Below are 18070 nucleotides of genomic sequence, written 5' to 3' on the forward strand. Positions count from 1 at the left end.
CCTCACTTTGGATTCGGATTTGATGGTTTGCTAGGAAAGTCACAAAACTTAGGGAACCACTTATTTCATTTACCAATTTACTGTATGATAAAAGATACAGATGAACAGCCAGATAAAGAGATACATAAGATAAAGTATGGTAGGGTCCTAAGCGCAAGAGTTTCTGTCCCTATGGAATTGGGGTGCATCCACATTTGTGGATATGTTCACCAACCTGGAAGCTCTCCAGATCCCAAAACCTTGGGAATTTTATGGAGGCTTCATCATGTAGGCATGATCCATTATTGACCTAATTTCCAGTCCCTCTCCCCTTCCTGTAGGATGAGGGTGAGGCTAAAAGTTCTAAGTATCTAAACAGGGCGTGGTCTTTTTAGTGACCACCAGGAACCCACCAAGCATTGCCTCATTAGAACAAAAGATACTGCTCTCACCCAGGAAATTCCAAGAACTTTAGGAGCTCTGTGTCAGGAACCAGTGTCAGAAACCAAATATTATATCTAAAGATGCTCTTAATGCTCTTATTATAGGAAATAAGTCTTTTAGGAGCTTTATGCCAGCAACAGGAGGACAGATATACATGTATGTGTGTGTATATACATATTTTTTTCTATTACTTCACAACAAGAGATTCAGGCAAATCACAGACTGCATTGCTTTGGCATCCCAAACAATGCCAAACCTCTTCTGTCTCAGGCATAGGACATAAGTAAACATCTCTGGTTTACCATTTTTTATTTTCCAGACTTCTCACTTGCACTGCCTAATTTTTGTTAGGGAAGGATAAGTGGGAGGACTGAATGGGAAGAAGGATAAGTCCTTAGGTTAAAATACACACACACACACACACACACACACACACACACACACACACGTTCACATTCAAACTCACATATCCACAATGGTGATAATATGTATCTCTCATCCTTCTAACTCTGAACATATTAATGTTAAATAAATGTCATATTTAAATTTTATTTATTCTTTTGGTTGGCAGATTCTGGTTCCATATGCTTTTTAATTTTTTTTCGCTATTACATATTAAGATGAGCCATTCTAATATGCAAAACTGACATCTCATCCTTTGTGTATTCAAAAATAAAAATCACATCTTTAATGTCAGAATAGATAAGGATTTAACAAAGTAGTGTCATCCATTTTTTAAATTCCTGACTAAATTGCCTCTTAAAATACTAAGCAAACCCACAAAGTATGTGAATTAGTCTGTTCTTGTGGGTGATCCAGGGGATGGGGTGGGGTGGGAATGGAGCTAATTCCCTGTACACTTAACGGATTTTAAAACCAAATACATGAGCTTGGAGAAATCTAACAATAGATATAAGACTGCATAATTTCCTTTGGCGAATTTCAAATTTTTCAATATTTATTATACATATTGTTTAATTTAATTTTTAGTTTTAAAATGAACTTTATGGCCATGTTCATATATACACAAAACTAGAGGATACAGCATAATTGATTTGTACATTTTAATCAAACCAAAACCTTTTCATTGCTGTATTTCATTTCTTTTAAAATTAAAATACAATTCAGTTTGTTTATAGAGAATAGAGTATTGTGATACTTGAAAAGTTTTTGGAGATCAAATAATTATCTTAAATAATTATTTTTGATAGCAGTATTAGTAAGTGCCTAACATGGAAGTTAATTTTTCTTTAAAGTGAATATGAAACCACTAGGGGGATTTTTCAAATTGGTAAAAATTCAAGTCTATATATAAATAGAATCTGAAGAATTGAAATGTTTGGTAGAAATTTAAAAATTTTTAATTGTGGATATTTGAGGTTGTTTTTGTTTTTTCCCAAAATCTAAGGCATAGACAAACGTTATTCAACTGTTGAATTTTATTTAAGTTACCAGGAAAAATGTATTTCAGAACATCAGAACATAAAAATATAAAATGGGAGTAGTATCATATTATAGTTTAATCATTTAGTCTAATAATCTTTTTTTGATGTTCATTTATTTGTTTTTGAGAAAGAGGAGAGGCAGAGAGATGGGAACAGAGGATCCAAAGTGCACTGTCATCACAGAGCAGTCGCAGGGCAGGTGGGGCTCAAACTCACTAATGCGATATCAGGGTCATGACCTGAGCTGAGACTGGATGCTCAACCAAAGAGTCACCCAGATGCTCCATAGTTTAATAATCTTTTAATAATTAATAGCTATTAATTACACAGGTTCTTCAAATTTAAATAAAACCAAAAACCTATAAAATATTTACAAAATGATACAATATGTATAATCTACAACTCATATTACAATACATGTTAATTTGATTTTCTGTGATGTATGTCAATAGTATTATTGTGTATTAAAGTATATGTGTCACAAATTGAAAACATGAACTTTTTTTATTGTTTTCTACTAGTTTGACAAGAGTTTGGTAAACTGGGAATTTGAAAATTCCATAGTCTAAACCAGTTTCGAGAATTAAAAAAATTTTTTATAGAAAGCAATTCACTAAAAATCAGAGTCATCCATCAAAACAAATAAAATAGAATAATGGAAGATTATATCCATTTGTGGTAAAGCCATTTGGGGAAAAAATTTTCTAATTCTCTCTACATTCTTTTTCTTTTGAACTAAAGAAAGTGATATGGAAATAGAACATATGATTATTAGATAAAATTTAATAATGAATAAATTATAATTTAACTATTAAATTATAATTTATTTTAAAGCATAATGTATTAATAATTAATAATTATAATTAATAATGTTAATAATTAATATAATATAATCAATATTATAATTACATTAAAATAATAGATTTATTAATAATGAATAAAAATTCAAATTTAATTTCGATTATAGGGGCAAGCCAAATTTAGAATGTGCTTTAAGACAAACAAGTCAAAGCTTTTCTTCTCATCTAGGCTTCCTGGCCTCTCATTAGAGGGGTCTGAGGATGGTTGTTCCCATTTTGTTCTTTCTCCTATAGCTACTCCATCACTTTGCTTCTAAGAATAGAGAAAGAGAAATCCTGTGTATTTTGGCTGGTATGGTGAAGAAGACCAAGTGTCTCCCTGCAACTTCAGAAAAGGATATGTTATTAAAGGGAAAAACCTGTAACAACTGTATATACTTAAGACAAAATCATTCCCTCAGCTTGGCACTCCAGATACTTAGCAGACACTTAGAACATGTTTCACTGTTCCAACTCATACACAAATATTTGATTTTCTAATTCTTTATGTAAATAATGTTTACCAGTCCTATAGAAGCAATCTTTATGGTTATTAACATTTTACACTAAAACTTTCTTTCTTAGCTCTCTCCTTTTTAAGTTTATTTATTTATTTTGAGAGAGGGGGAAGTGGGGCAGAGAGAGAAAGGGAGACAGAGAATCCCAAGCAGGCTCCCTCCGAGCTGTCAGCACAAAGCCTGATGTGGGTCTTGAACTCACCAATCCATAAGATCATAACCTAAGCTAAAAGAAATCAAGAGTGGTGCGCTTAACCAACCGAGCCACCCAGATGCCTCTCTTAAGTCTCTTTTTTTTTTTGAGATGACTAGTTTGAAAAATGATCTCTTTCTTTGGCAAAATGAAATAGGAATCTGTATTCTTGAAGACATGAAAAAAATCTACTCTAATAGTAAAAACCTAGACTGTAAACTTTAAGCTATTAATATTTTAGCATATTAACACACTAAAATTATCTTTGATATGTATTTTTCTTATATATAAGCATCCATATCACATAAACATTTGTATTTATATTTCTGTCTTAGTCATTACATTTCTCCTTTTTTTCAGATAATGTTTAAAGGATTCTGCATCAGTCTTTGGTATTGGACATACTCAAAATCCCTTCTTCAACTTTTGCTCTCCTGGTCCATTGTCTTCCAGCTTTAACTTACTTGTGATCCCTTCAAACATTTTACATGGTTTGCAATGGTTACATGAACTTTTGGGAAGTGATATTTGCACCATCTCATACTTTATTCACTATGGCACTTTAGAAAAAGAAATTGGAAAAAACTTACGAAGCAGTATTTTAAAAAATGAATCTTATTGTGAAGCTTCGGAGAAGTTTTCGAACATTGATTGTTCTTTTAGCTACCTTTTGTTTGGTGAGCATTGTCATTTCTGCCTATTTCCTCTACTCTGGCTATAAACAGGAAATGACTGTTATTGAAACCACTGCAGAAGCAGAATGTGCTGACATCAAAATTCTACCATATCGGTCAATGGAGCTGAAAACAGTTAAACCTATTGATACATCCAAAACTGATCCTACTGTCCTCCTATTTGTGGAGAGCCAATATTCTCAACTTGGTCAAGATATCATAGCTATCTTGGAGTCTAGCCGATTTCAGTACCAAATGGTCATTGCCCCCGGCAAGGGGGATATACCTCCTCTTACAGATAATGGCAAAGGGAAATATATTTTAGTTATTTATGAAAATATTCTGAAGTATGTCAGCATGGACTCATGGAATCGAGAGCTTTTAGAAAAATACTGTGTGGAATACAGTGTTAGTATAATTGGTTTTCATAAAGCCAATGAGAACAGCTTACCAAGTACACAATTAAAAGGCTTTCCATTAAACCTTTTCAATAATCTAGCTCTAAAGGACTGTTTTGTCAACCCTCAGTCTCCTTTGCTGCATATTACCAAAGCCCCCAAGGTTGAGAAAGGCCCTCTTCCTGGGGAAGACTGGAGTATTTTCCAATATAATCATTCAACCTACCAGCCTGTGCTTTTAACTGAATTACAGACAGAAAAATTCCTTTCATCCTCATCCAGCAAACCACTCTATGCGACAGTGATTCAGGATCTGGGGCTTCATGATGGAATTCAGCGCGTTCTTTTTGGCAACAACTTAAACTTTTGGCTACACAAGCTCATCTTCATAGATGCCATCTCCTTCTTGTCAGGGAAGAGGCTGACACTGTCCTTGGACAGGTACATCCTTGTGGACATTGATGATATCTTTGTTGGGAAAGAGGGAACAAGGATGAATGTCAAAGATGTAAAGGTAAGAACATTTATACATAACATCGTAATTTTTGTTTCACTAACTGTGGTATTAATAAAATGTAATTTTGAATATTTTAGATTCCTAGTTATGCAAAGTTTTCAGATGCAGTATGTTTGAAATAAAATAGGCATTAAAAATATTGAACTAAGCCTTAACTATTCCTCACACACATACCCCAGATGCTTTGTAGGGGATAGAACTACAATATCCCAAAGAATATTTACAATTAATTTCCTTGCTCTTCTTAGACCTTGCTCAAGAACTCTGTAGAACTGGCTTTCTCCTTCTAGCACATGTTGCAGTTTGTAGCAGTGAGACCCATATAGTCATAAAACTCGATTCTTCGACTGATCCCCTTCCCTACTTGGGTTTGACAGTGGTGGTTGAAATACAAGATGGAGAAGTACCTCTTGTAACTTCAAGTAAGCATAGTGTTTGTTTACATGAAATGTTAATATACTTGTAAATGTAGATATGAGCAAAAATGTAGTTTATTATAGAGAATGCATATTGGACTTGAACTCAGAACTCTTCCCTTATTATCTCTTTTATAAATTTATCATATTGTTTTGGGTAACACAACAGTGTTTAACTTTAAAACAAACTAACCTTGCGATTGTTATTAGATAAACAAAAAGCCAAATATGGTATACTAGGTTAGGTAGGTAATTCTAAGAATAATTCCTTCTTTTTTTTTTTAATCTTGATTCAGTATTCTCATTTGTGCCTATCTTGTCCTGTATGTAACTAAATTCATTCCTGGACAAATAATTGTAGCAAACTACAAACAGATATAATACGACACAACTTAAAGTTATAAAAGAACTAAAGATTATAAAGATCATATCATTTTTTATTCCTGCTGTTAGGCTTTTTATCCTCCAAAGATGAAACCTCAATACTACTTCAAAATGACAGCATTTTCCTATCCTGAGGCCTTATGACCAAGTAGTAAGACATGATTAAAACCAGTGAAGTAAGTTCACTTTTTAAAATGTTCGAAGTACATGTGAACCGGTGGCCTCTATTTTTAATGAGCCACCAAATGAAGCATCACTTGACTGGTACCCAAATACTTCATTTTGGACATTGTTGTAAAGGGATTAAATGATGCCTCTTGAGTTCTGTCTAGATTTTTCTGTTTTTTTCCTACTTGTTTTGTATTTACTATTCCTTTAATTAATATAAACTGTAGTTTTATATTTATTTCAGTATCATAAACAAGTGTTATATGTTTCAACAGTTTCTCAAGTGATTCGTATCCTGAAACCCTAAAAGGAGAGGGTTTCCTAATTTCAATTTAACAAAGTATATGAATTGAAAAACTTTATGACTCTAACAAACTTTTCCAGCCTAAATTCAGCTATTTCACTTACTCTCAATAAAAACTTACAAATAACTATTCACCACTATACAGTATTCACTGATGACTTTTTAAGTAACATAACCCCAAACAATAATGGAATACTGAAATTTAACAAAACTGGAACAATGTCACAGGCAGAGAAAGGATCAGAAAGATTGTATGTGTATGTGTGTGTGTGTGTCTATATATACATATATATATACATATGTGTATATATATATATATAGAGAGAGAGAGAGAGAGAGAGAGAGAGAGAGAGTATGTGCACATGTATCTTAATTATACACTCAACACGCACCCACCCACACACACACACTCACACACCCTGACTGTCACTTTGAAGAAAATACTTTTTCATGCCCCTTTTGGTGTTGTTGCTGGTTCTTCCTCAGAACTATTAATCAAAGAGTATCAGAAACTTGATTGGAACTGAGGGTCATTACCCTCTTAGTTAATTAAAGGTCAAGAGGAAATACAACTTTCCAAATATAAAAATTCTAGTTCTAGTCCTTGGCATTTGATTTTTATTTTGACCTTATTTTTTGGATTAATATGATTTTGTGGGAAAAATTTTAAATTATGTGTAGAAAAGTTCTTAATGCTCTCATGTTCTTCATTGTCATGTCCTTTTCTGGTATTGTAGCATTTAATCTTATACTTTGGTAAAGATGAGGAGAAATCTGTCCTCCTTCAAACTCTGTCCAAATTTTCTAAACCAGAGGTATTGCATGGCTGCTGACATTTTTCTCTATTATACTGAAATGAGAGTAGAGGTACTCTGTTCCTCAACAGAACACATTTAGGAAAGCTGGAGAGTTGTGTTTGAAAATTATTGGTTATATACATGACTGGACTCTTGTTGGGCCATTCACACAATTAGACCTGGAGTATATAGCTGGGAGCATTTAACAACAAACTCAAACACACCTTTGTGTGCAATACCACCTCATTCTATTGACAAAAAATATATTAGTGTATTTTAGCTTGAGCACATTTTCTCATTTTGAGATAGAGATTCACGATCATACTGCTAAAGAATTAGCATTTTTAAGGTACAGCATTTGATGCAATAAAAAGAGCACATGTTTTCTTTTAATCGAACTTGAAAACCCACATTCTTTCCACTACATGGTTCTGCCTGACCCAAGCTACCGTAGATCTAGCTTCTTTTAGAAACTTGCATATTTTATTTGATTTCATCATGCCTTCCTCCAACCAAAGCCACTGAGACAGAAATTAGTGTGTTCATTTCCAAGGCAAGCAAAATTAAGCTCACGCAGGTGCAGTAACTATCATCTAATTGTTGCCAAAATTTTATTGCATGTGTAAAAACTTAAGAGGGGCGCCTGGGTGGCTCAGTCGCTTAAGCGTCCCTCTTGATTTTGGCTTAGGTCATGATCACAAACTGAGCTGACAGCACACAGCCTGCTTGGGATTGTCTCTCCTTCTCTCTCTGTCCCTCCCCGGCTCATGCTCTCTCTCTTTCTCTCTCTCTCTCAAAATAAATAAACTTCAAAACAAACCCTCAAGATAGAAGAAATTATTCATGTATATAATCTACTAGAATTATATTTCAAAAGTTTGTAAAATATTAGCTATCAATAAAGTCAGAAAATATGGTCATGTTTTGACCTGGGAATATTTCTGTGTAATCTTCAAGGCAATCAGAAAATATTCCTGTACATCTAAGGTTCTATTAGCAGTATGACCTCAGGTTATTTAGAGTGGTGTCTTAAAGACTTGGATTTATTCTTTCCTAGTTTTGAAAACAATTTTTTTTTTCATAATGGCCTTAATTACATGTATGTAAGCAAAAATAATAAAGGCCATCCTGATTATTAAAGTTTTAATTTTAAAAAACTTCTTGCAGTCAACTAATTAGATTTCTATGGGAAATGGTTTACCCTTGGTTGAAACATTTGGTATAGTCATAGATGTTTGGTAGAATTAAGATAATATATTCTTTTTTCATAGTTTCCTAAGACAGAATAAATGTTTTTTTTTTCCCAATGAGGGCTTTGAAAACATGAACATGGTAAATGTAAGCTTCCATATGGACAATGAAATCAGAATTATTTTTGATTCTACCAATAATTTTGGTGCTTTAATCAATTTTGTGACCTCTTGTATTTTTTCTGTTGGCAGTAAGCATCACTACTAGCATTTTTATATGTCTTTACACTTCTTGAGAAAATTCATTTATTTATTTATTGAACATCTACTGTATATAAGACTATATCTAAAACAGTATCTGTGTAATAAATCTAACGTTCTTATTTAAAGTTCTATATGATCCAGTTCAATTTACCTTTTCAACATTTATTTGTAATACTTCTCAAAACACACTGCTTGTAGTAGGCTAGCCCCTGTCTATCCCTCAGCATAGCTTGTTCATGTCTACTTGACCTCTCAGTTTCTGTGCTTTGACTAAATATGTTTCCTGAATTGACCCATATTTCAAAAGATACCTTAAGTCCTACTTCTTATGAGAAGGTGACACATGTCCTAATGACCCTGGTAGGTGGTGATTTCTCTTTAAATTGAGTCCCTGAATAATCACTGACCTTAACTCTCACTTAGCACCCTCATGTACATGAGCCAACTTCAACATGAGACAGTGAGACAAGTTTTCTTATACATGTACTTTTGAGAAAGTATATAGCAAGAAAACTTAGACATGATTTGAAAATACTTCATTGACAATTATTGCACTGTCTTTAACTGTTTGGTGGATGCAGGACTAAATTAGTCATAGACTTGAGTTACTACATTAAGAAAAGTAATTTGAGTAGTTTTGTGGTCTGTCTCAAAATGAGTTGTTTGTACATTTTAAGTAGAGTCAGAACTAGAAAAAAATCTATGTTGTAAACCTAGAGTCTAAAAACAAACGGTTAGCAAGCTAGTTGTTTTTTTTCTTTTCTTCTCTCCTCCCTGCCCCCCATATTGTTTTTAATGAATCTGTACCTAGACTAGGGTTAAGAATTGATCCAGATAAAACAATTTAGTGATATGTTAATATGGATGTTGTCATGCACTTATTTGACTACATATTTCCTGAATTGAAAATCATATGTTCAAAAATTTAAAGTGCAAAAGAAATTGTGCAAATTGAATGACTGATACATGAAAGATGTTAAGTTAATAGATATAAAGGAGACAATTAATAAAAGATCTTACACTACAGGTAAATGATTTAGGGTTAGGTCCAATAGCTATGTGAAAGTCTTTTTTACACAAGAAAATGATACAATGAAAATATTTTGGCAATTTTTATATTATTAATGTAAATATTTAAATAAAATATCAGTTCAAACTTTTGTAGGAATTATGACATTTAAGAGGGACAAGGTTGCTATGAATAGGAAAGAAGAAATCTATCATAAAAGAAAATTTCAAAGTCTTGATTAATCATTTGAATAAGGTTGGAAGAGAAAAGAAAAAAAAATTATGATTTCTAAAGTTGTGATCTAATAAAATAAGAAATTATTGATGCTATGAATATCAGCACAGAAGATGAGAAGCTATATTGGTAATTGAAAGATCAGTTTTATAACATTTTAACATTATGACTGAAACATATTTCTACATCTGACAAATTAATAGAAAAAAAAATTTTTTTAGAATGCTTGATATCCTAGACTGAATGGAGTCACTGTCAAAAAAGGGAGCTGAAAAGTAAAAATTATATATGGTAAATGGAATCCAGATTTAACGTATTAACCAGTGTAGATCCAGCAATGCAGAACAGTCCAGACAGTAGGAGTTGGATGGATGGCCCAGTCAGACAATCAAGCAAGCAGCATCTGAAAGTTGTTTGACAGTTTCTAAGTAGGTGAGCAAGACATGTAATCAGTTAAGTGTAGCATAACAGCTGGGTAGTGGCCCAGGCAAGTAGGATCAGATTTTATCAAGATATTTCACAACAAACTGAAGATACTCAGTCCTGGGATTAGTCTGTAGGCAAAAATAGTCTTCTATCTGAGAAAAAATGGCACAGAAGGCAGTGGCCCAATTATGGAAGGGTAAGATTTGACAATATATGACAACATGGAGATCAACATAGGGAACATGACAAGGAACTTGGAAGGCAGGAGCTCAAGCATAACAATAACCGTATGCAGAAGAGAGGAGCCTTCAGTTAGACCTGCTGAAATTGCAGCCCTGACAATGATCTAGAATTCTTAGGACTGTAAGGGAAGAGCTACATTTAGTTTCTCATGGAATCCTTAGATGCCCAGCTGCAATAATTATACTATTTCAAGTTGCTCAATTGGTTCAAAAGAAAAACAGACACTGTCGGAGGCTTATCATAGGAATGATTCATTTTCTGTATAAACTTAGTTAGAATCACTGTGTCAATTAAAATATTTTTGTAATTTGAGTTTGTCTTGGCTGAAAAGATATGCTCTATATAATGTATTTTGTGAAAGTCAGTAGTGACTTCAGAAAAACTCAGACAAAATTTGAGTTTTGTTTTCAAGCTTGGAAGAGGACAGCCACTATATAGATGTATTTAATAAAATACGCCTGGGGGCGCCTGGGTGGCTCAGTCGATTGAGCGTCCGACTTCGGCTCAGGTCATGATCTCACGGTCCGTGAATTCGAGCCCCGCGTCAGGCTCTGTGCTGACCGCTCAGAGCCTGGAGCCTGTTTCAGATTCTGTGTCTCCCTCTCTCTCTCTGACCCTCCCCCATTCATGCACTGTCTCTCTCTGTCTCAAAAATAAATAAACATTAAAAAAAAAATTTCCTGGACGCCTGGGTGGTTCAGTGGGTTAAGTGCCCTACTCTTGATTTTAGCTCACGTCATGATATCACAGTCATGAGATCGAGTCCTGCATCGAGCTCCACATGGGGCTTCGCGCCGGACTCTTTTCAGGGCTCCATGCTATGCATGCTTAAGATTCTCTCTCTCCCTCTCTTTCTACCCCTCCCCAACTTGCACATGCTCTCTTTCTCTCATTCTCTCTCTCAAAAAGAAAACTCCTTCCTTCTTTTATTTACAATCATAATGTAAATGTCTCAAATTTTCTTTTCTTCTGAACTTTTTCGTGTGGCACCATACATATGACTTTGTCAGTGGAAGAGAACACTGTCTCTTCCAAAAGATATTTCTTTATGGAAGTAAATAAGGTCTCTACTTTAAAAAATTACCAAAGTTATATAAAAGTGAACTTTTAAATGATGGAATGAAAAAGAGAGAGAGAGAGAAAATATATACTGGTTATATCCCTCCAAATTGGGCATTTAACTAAAAACATTAACATTTCGTTTATTAACTTAAAATAATTTAATTCAATGTCCAAATCATTATTTCTCACCTATGGGCTCCACATTTTTTATTATAAAGTTTACACAAACATAAAATATTCAGTTCTTGTTTTCATTAGAATAGGCAGGACATGTTCCCAGTTTTCTGCATTACAAGGTAGAATGCAATATATACCATGACAAAATGTTGACAATGGGAAAAAAAGAGGGCCTAATTCTAAGAATCAGGGAAATTTCATGGAGGGGTGGCATCTGAGTCCTCTGTGATGGTATGACAGAACACTAGCAAATCAAGAAGAGGAAGTATATTCATGGTCAATGGATCAATCCAAGCTAATATCTGGCCAAAAATATCAGAATATTTTTGGGAATGGTAAGTTGTCTGTGTTGCTTGGATGATAAAGTAAGAGGTAGCAGTGTTACTAAATGCTGAATATGTTGGTTGTGGCCATAATATAGAGCTTTGTTGACAGAAGGATACTATTTGAGTCACTGAAGAATTTAAGCCAGAAAGTAACCTGATCAGGGCTGGGATCAAGAAAAGTATATTGTTTGAACGAGGGATATGTTTTTGTGGAGACCTGTCAAAAAATGTATTACAACAATATAGAAATAATAATTCTTATTTATTTTTAAAAATAGGATTTATTTAGCATATTAATATACACTCAGCACTGTGCTAATGATTAACAGGCAGTATATTATTTAATACAGCAACACTAAAGAGGAAATATTTTGTACATTTGCTGAATGATTAAAATGAGGCTTGACAATATTAGGATACCCACCTAGCTAATAAGAGGCAGAGCAAACACACCCAAACTGTCATGAATGTCTAAGCTTTCTTTTAGAAATCAGTGCTGGGAATTTGGATTTGAGTCTCAGTGCCAACAGTAACCAGTTAACTTTGAACATCTTTATTAACCTCTCCAATTCTCAGATTATAGATCCATAACAGCAGTGTAAAGCGACCCAGTCCTTAGCATTGTAGTGAACGTTTAGAAAGATAAGGAGTGGAAAGTTGCTAGGATAGAGTCTGACCTGTAAGATTTACTCAGTTTAGCTCAGTGGTAGTCAGGATGGAACAGGGAGATTGGGAGAGCCCATGCAGAATTGATGAGGCTTGGGCACCTACTCAATGGAGGGAGCAGGGAAAAAGGTGGAATTGTGGCATCATGGTTTTTCCTGGGGATATCCATTAATACATGCAGAATCAGGCAGAAGAAAAGGTGTAAGGAAAATGAGTTTGGTTTAAGTTCTGATGATTTAACATGGGATATCCAAATGTAGGCATTTAAAAAAGCAAATCTAAATTTTCAGACACTGTCAGAGGTGGCAGTTTAGATTTAGAAATCATCAAGCTTAATACTTGCAATCTTAGTGGTGATCACTAAAGGGAAATGAATCAAAGAAGAAAAAAATACAGGTTGAATGTATCTTTTGGATGTCCTGTAATAAACTCAAGATTATGACAACTTAGTTTCCTACATAGAAAACTGTTTCATGTACAAAGAGAGTAGCCATCCGAACAGCCTCTTCATTAATAATATGAAAAAAGCCTGAAATATCAGTAAGTGCTGCCTGTCTTCAGAGAAATAAAATTAAAGGAATGTCCAATTGAGAATAGCATGGTGTTCATGCAACAAAGAAGGCACAATCATTTATCTGGTATTTGGCATTTTGAATTATGTTTCCTTCTTATTTATGACCTCTTGATGAACAAGAATTGCAATATGTCCCCCCTCAGTAATGTGACTGTGAGGTGTACCAAATAACTCTTCGTTATAAATATTACTGAAATGTGGAGTGATATATAGGGATTAAGTATAAAGAGAACAAGAAAGCTAAATCCTCATTCTAATGGGAAATATTTTCTAAATTTTCAAAATGGTCTTCTAATTATATTCTAATGAAATATTTTTATTTAGTTTTTATGTTTTTATTTTCTTGATGACAGTGTTCATTCTGAACTTGTCTAGTTTTGTTGTTGTTGTTGTTGTTGTTGTTGTTGTAAACAAGGATTTTGGAGGCATACTTTCATTTAAACCTGTTTTCTGGGTATCAGTTATTACTTCTTTAGGGGCGCGTGGGTGGTTCAGTTGGTTGAGCCTCTGACTACAATGTACAAAAAGTACATTTAGGGATGCCTGGGTGGCTCAGTCAGTTGAGCATCTGACTACAGCTCAGGTCATGATCTCACGGTTCCTGGGTTCTGGCCATGTCAGGCTTTGTGCTGACAGCTTAGAGCCTGGAGCCTGCTTCTGATTCTGTGTCTCCCTCTCTCTCTGCCCCTTCCCCAGCTTGTACTCTTTCTCTCTCTCTCTTTCTCAAAAATAAATAAACATCAAAAACATTTAAAAATTATTACTTATTTAAAAGGTGCATTTTAAAACAAGACCTGTTAACCAAATGAGGATTCTCTACTCAGAATATTTTTTAAAGTTTTTTTTTTTTTATATACATATTAGATTTTAATTTGAGACTGGACATTCCCTGAATTAATTTGCACCCAAAACAGGTTAAATAGTAATGGATCGAACACTAACATGAGTGCTCACTTTGGTTAGTTTACAGTATAACATAATTACTGAGCAGAGAACAATCTTTTGATACAGCAGGGGAAGAACACAATTAAAGCCCATGAGCTCTATTTTGCCATTTAAGATGTAGCAATTGTCTCCATGGGAAAGAGAAAATGTTAGAAAATATTTTGGTAAAAACAACCAAGCTAGCCAAGTCTCAGCAAGGTAGAGAAACAATTAGAGTTTAGAGTTCTTAAATCTCATTGTTAATGCCTAAAAGCCCTGGGGGTATTCATGGGGATATTTTCTGATTAGTTTTGTATATTTTCTCATTCTCTATGACGATATAAATAGTGATTAATGCTCAGATTATAATGATCCTCTTCAGCTAAAGCCATGTTTTGTTATGATAGTCATCAAAAGATACCACAAAAATGGTTTAATTTCTAAAGAATGTCTGAAAAGAAAAACAAAACAAAACAAAAACTTGCTCCTTTTATACTCCCTGTAGAAATACCCATTGTGTGTTCCTAGGTAAATTATCATGTAATGAAGCATCTTGATTATATAATCCTGAGGCAGCTAGAATAGTAGTAGTAGTAGTAGTAGTAGTAGTAGTAGTAGTAGTAGTAGTATTCGGATAGTAGATTAAACTATTAAAGTAGTTATAGAAATTGAATTTTATTTTCATTCAACTCATAATTTTTCAAGCCTAATCTGAGCCAAACTCTCTAGCTCTTTGCTGGGATTGATAATTTCCACTTGCTACTTCCTTTTTTCAAATAAATCAAATATTCCTCTGATGTGTTCCTTTATTATTATACTCTATACACATTTCATACATTCTAAAAAGTATATATATATATATATATATATATATAATGAATATTATTAAAAGATTGATAAGAAGAACGCCTTTGTACCACTTAGCTTAGGACATAGAATATTATCACCACCTCTCCGATCACACACCACTTTTTCTCCTAGAGAAGTAATTAATATCCTGAATTTTGAGAGCTACATGCATTGAGACTGCTACCATACATACAATACAAATTTCCTGCAATTTTCCCCTTACTTTTATTCCTGAGATTCATCTGCATTGATGTTTATAACTCTGGTTCGTGAAACTTAATTTCTTTGTAATATTTATTTTCTCCAATGTGGATTTTATCAGACTTTTAAATTTCTTGGCTATTTGGTGGATATAAAATTATATATGAGTTGTTATTTGCATTTCTTGATTATTTATGAGGTTGGATAGCTTTTTTGTACTTAATGACCATGTTTTTTCCAAGTTTTCCTATTTTTAACTGCATTAAAAGTAAGTTGCAAAATATTACATTTCATCTCTAACTACCTCAACATTGATTTCCTAAGAAAAGGCTATCCTCCTTCAATAAAAATAACAGTATCACGGGGCGCCTGGGTGGCGCAGTCGGTTAAGCGTCCGACTTCAGCCAGGTCACGATCTCGCGGTCCATGAGTTCGAGCCCTGCGTCGGGCTCTGGGCTGATGGCTCAGAGCCTGGAGCCTGTTTCTGATTCTGTGTCTCCCTCTCTCTCTGCCCCTCCCCCGTTCATGCTCTGTCTCTCTCTGTCCCCAAAAAAATAAATAAACGTTGGAAAAAAAAATAACAGTATCACATTTGAGAAAATTAAAAGTACAATATTTTATTATAGTGTATATTAACAATTTATCCAATTGGTCAAATTCTTTTTTTTTTAAGTTTGTTTGTTTGTTTGTTTGTTTGTTTATTTATTTATTTATTTATTTATTTATTTATTTTGAGAGAAAGAGAGGAGGGGAGGGACAGACAGAGGGAGAGAGAATCCCAAACAGGCTCCACACTGTCAGGGATGAGCCAGATGTGGGGCTCGTACCCATGAACTGTGAGATCATGACCTGAGTTGCAATCAAGAGTTGGACACTTAACTGACTGAGCCAGTAGGCAGGTGCCCCGGCCCACCAAATCCTTTATATCTTATTTTGTTTTTTCAGGATCAAATTAAGATTATACTATCAACATAGTCTCTTTAATTTATTTTAATCTAGTATAGTTCTTGCACTTTTTTACTGTTACCTATTGACATTTTTTTTTGGTTGTTATGACTTTATTTTTCAGAGCACTTTTAGGTTTATAGCAAAATTGAGAGGAAGGTGCAGGAATTTCCCATATATCCCTGCCTTCACAGTTGCATAGCCCCCATTATCAATATCCCCCACCAGAGTTGCACATGTTGCAACTGTTGAACCTAAAGTGACATCATAATCATCCAAAGTCCATATAATTGTTTGGACAATTGTACAATGACATGTATTCATCATAATGGTATCATACAGAACATTTTCACTGCCCTAAAAAATTCTCTGTGTTCCACCTATTCATCCCTGCTCTCCTACTTTTTCATATATTTTGCACAGCCTGTGTCATTTTCTCATTTAAACTTTCAATTACTTGTTTTTATATTGAATTTTAGTTCTTTGTATAGTCTGGATTAATCCCTTGTGGATATGTTTGCAAATATCTTCTCCTGGCATACTACATGTCTTTTCACTTCTTTTAATGGTGCCATTTCATTGATGAAAAATATTTAATTTCTATTGTAGTAAAATATATCAATGTTTTAAATACATTATTTGTGGACATTTTTTTGTATGCATGTTTTGTCATCTCTGTCTCAAGAAGTTTGCATAATACTGGCCTTATTTGTTATTTAAATGTTCTTTAAAATAATCTGAACCTAAAATTTCATTAGGGGATACATTAAAATTAATAACTTTTTAAAAATTATTATTATATTTTTTCTTTTCTAAAATATCTTTCGAGTTAATTATAACTAATATTTTCAAAAAATTTTTCCATTGCATTACTTCAAAATGTCTAATTTAAATTTGTTCACAATAAACATTTATTATAATTATATTTTCATGTTTCTTTATTTGTTTTGAGAGCGAGAACAGAAGCAGGGGAGGGGCAGAGAGAGGGACAGAGAGGATCCCAAGCAGGATCTGCATTGTTAATGCAGAGCCAGACACGGGGCTAGATCCCACAAACTGTGATATCATGACCTTAACTAAAATTAAGAGCCTGGTGCTCAAATGACTGAGCCACTGAGGTGCCCAATTGTTTATTATATTTTAAATCTCTCTAGTGGTTGGTTATGTCATAGTTTGGGTTCTAATGTTGTTCATTTTTATTATTCCTCTTCCATTTTTTGATTGATCCATTACAGAGATTGGCTAATTTTATTTTCTCTTTTTTTAATCCTCTCTTTTGCTCCTTTTTATTTTCTGTCAATGTTTGTTTCTATCTTTATACATTCTTAACTTCTGAAAGTTGTGTTTTATTCTGATGTGGGTTTTTTTTGTCTTCTTAAAATACATAACTAACTCATTAAGTGTCACCCTTTTTCTCTCATCTAATATAGCATTCAGGGTCATATATTTCAATATTATGATTTAAATAACTATGTGTGCTTTTAAAAAGTGGTAGTGCTTGTCATCCAGTTATGAGTATTGTCTGATTTTTGTCACGATTTCTTTTTTTGACCTTAGAACCAATCATGAGAGTGTTTTCAGATTTTCCTAATATATAAAATGCTTTAAGTATGTTTTTAAAGTATCTTTCTTTAAGTATCTGCATACTGAGCGTTTGCTAATTTATTGAGACTTGCATTGTGGAGCAGTATGCGTTCATTGTCTTTCAGCTTTCTCCTATGTGTGTGCTTGAAAAAGATGTATCTTCTCCAGTTCAGGGGTTCAGAGATTTAGTTAACTGTCATCTTTGCACAATATTGTTAATTGTGTTACTAAAATCCTTTGTATATTTCTGAGTTTTTGTCTGCTGATATGGGTATTTCTTATCTGTTTGACCTGTGATGACTATGTCTACATCTACATTG

General features: G+C 33.7%; 1 protein-coding gene across 3 annotated transcripts in view; it reads left to right on the plus strand.

The window, feature by feature from the left end:
• Window positions 1-18070, plus strand: part of LOC123593421 (bifunctional heparan sulfate N-deacetylase/N-sulfotransferase 4) — a 424939-nt gene that overhangs the window by 175080 nt on the left and 231789 nt on the right. For all 3 annotated transcript variants that reach the window (XM_045469197.1, XM_045469186.1, XM_045469207.1), the window contains exon 3: window positions 3779-5004. In XM_045469197.1, the coding sequence (XP_045325153.1) occupies window positions 4027-5004 (978 nt within the window). In that variant the 5' untranslated portion in view covers window positions 3779-4026. The remainder of the gene's footprint in view (window positions 1-3778; window positions 5005-18070) is intronic.

The sequence above is a fragment of the Leopardus geoffroyi genome, chromosome B1 (genome assembly GCF_018350155.1).
Source record: "Leopardus geoffroyi isolate Oge1 chromosome B1, O.geoffroyi_Oge1_pat1.0, whole genome shotgun sequence".
Lineage (NCBI taxonomy): Eukaryota > Metazoa > Chordata > Mammalia > Carnivora > Felidae > Leopardus > Leopardus geoffroyi.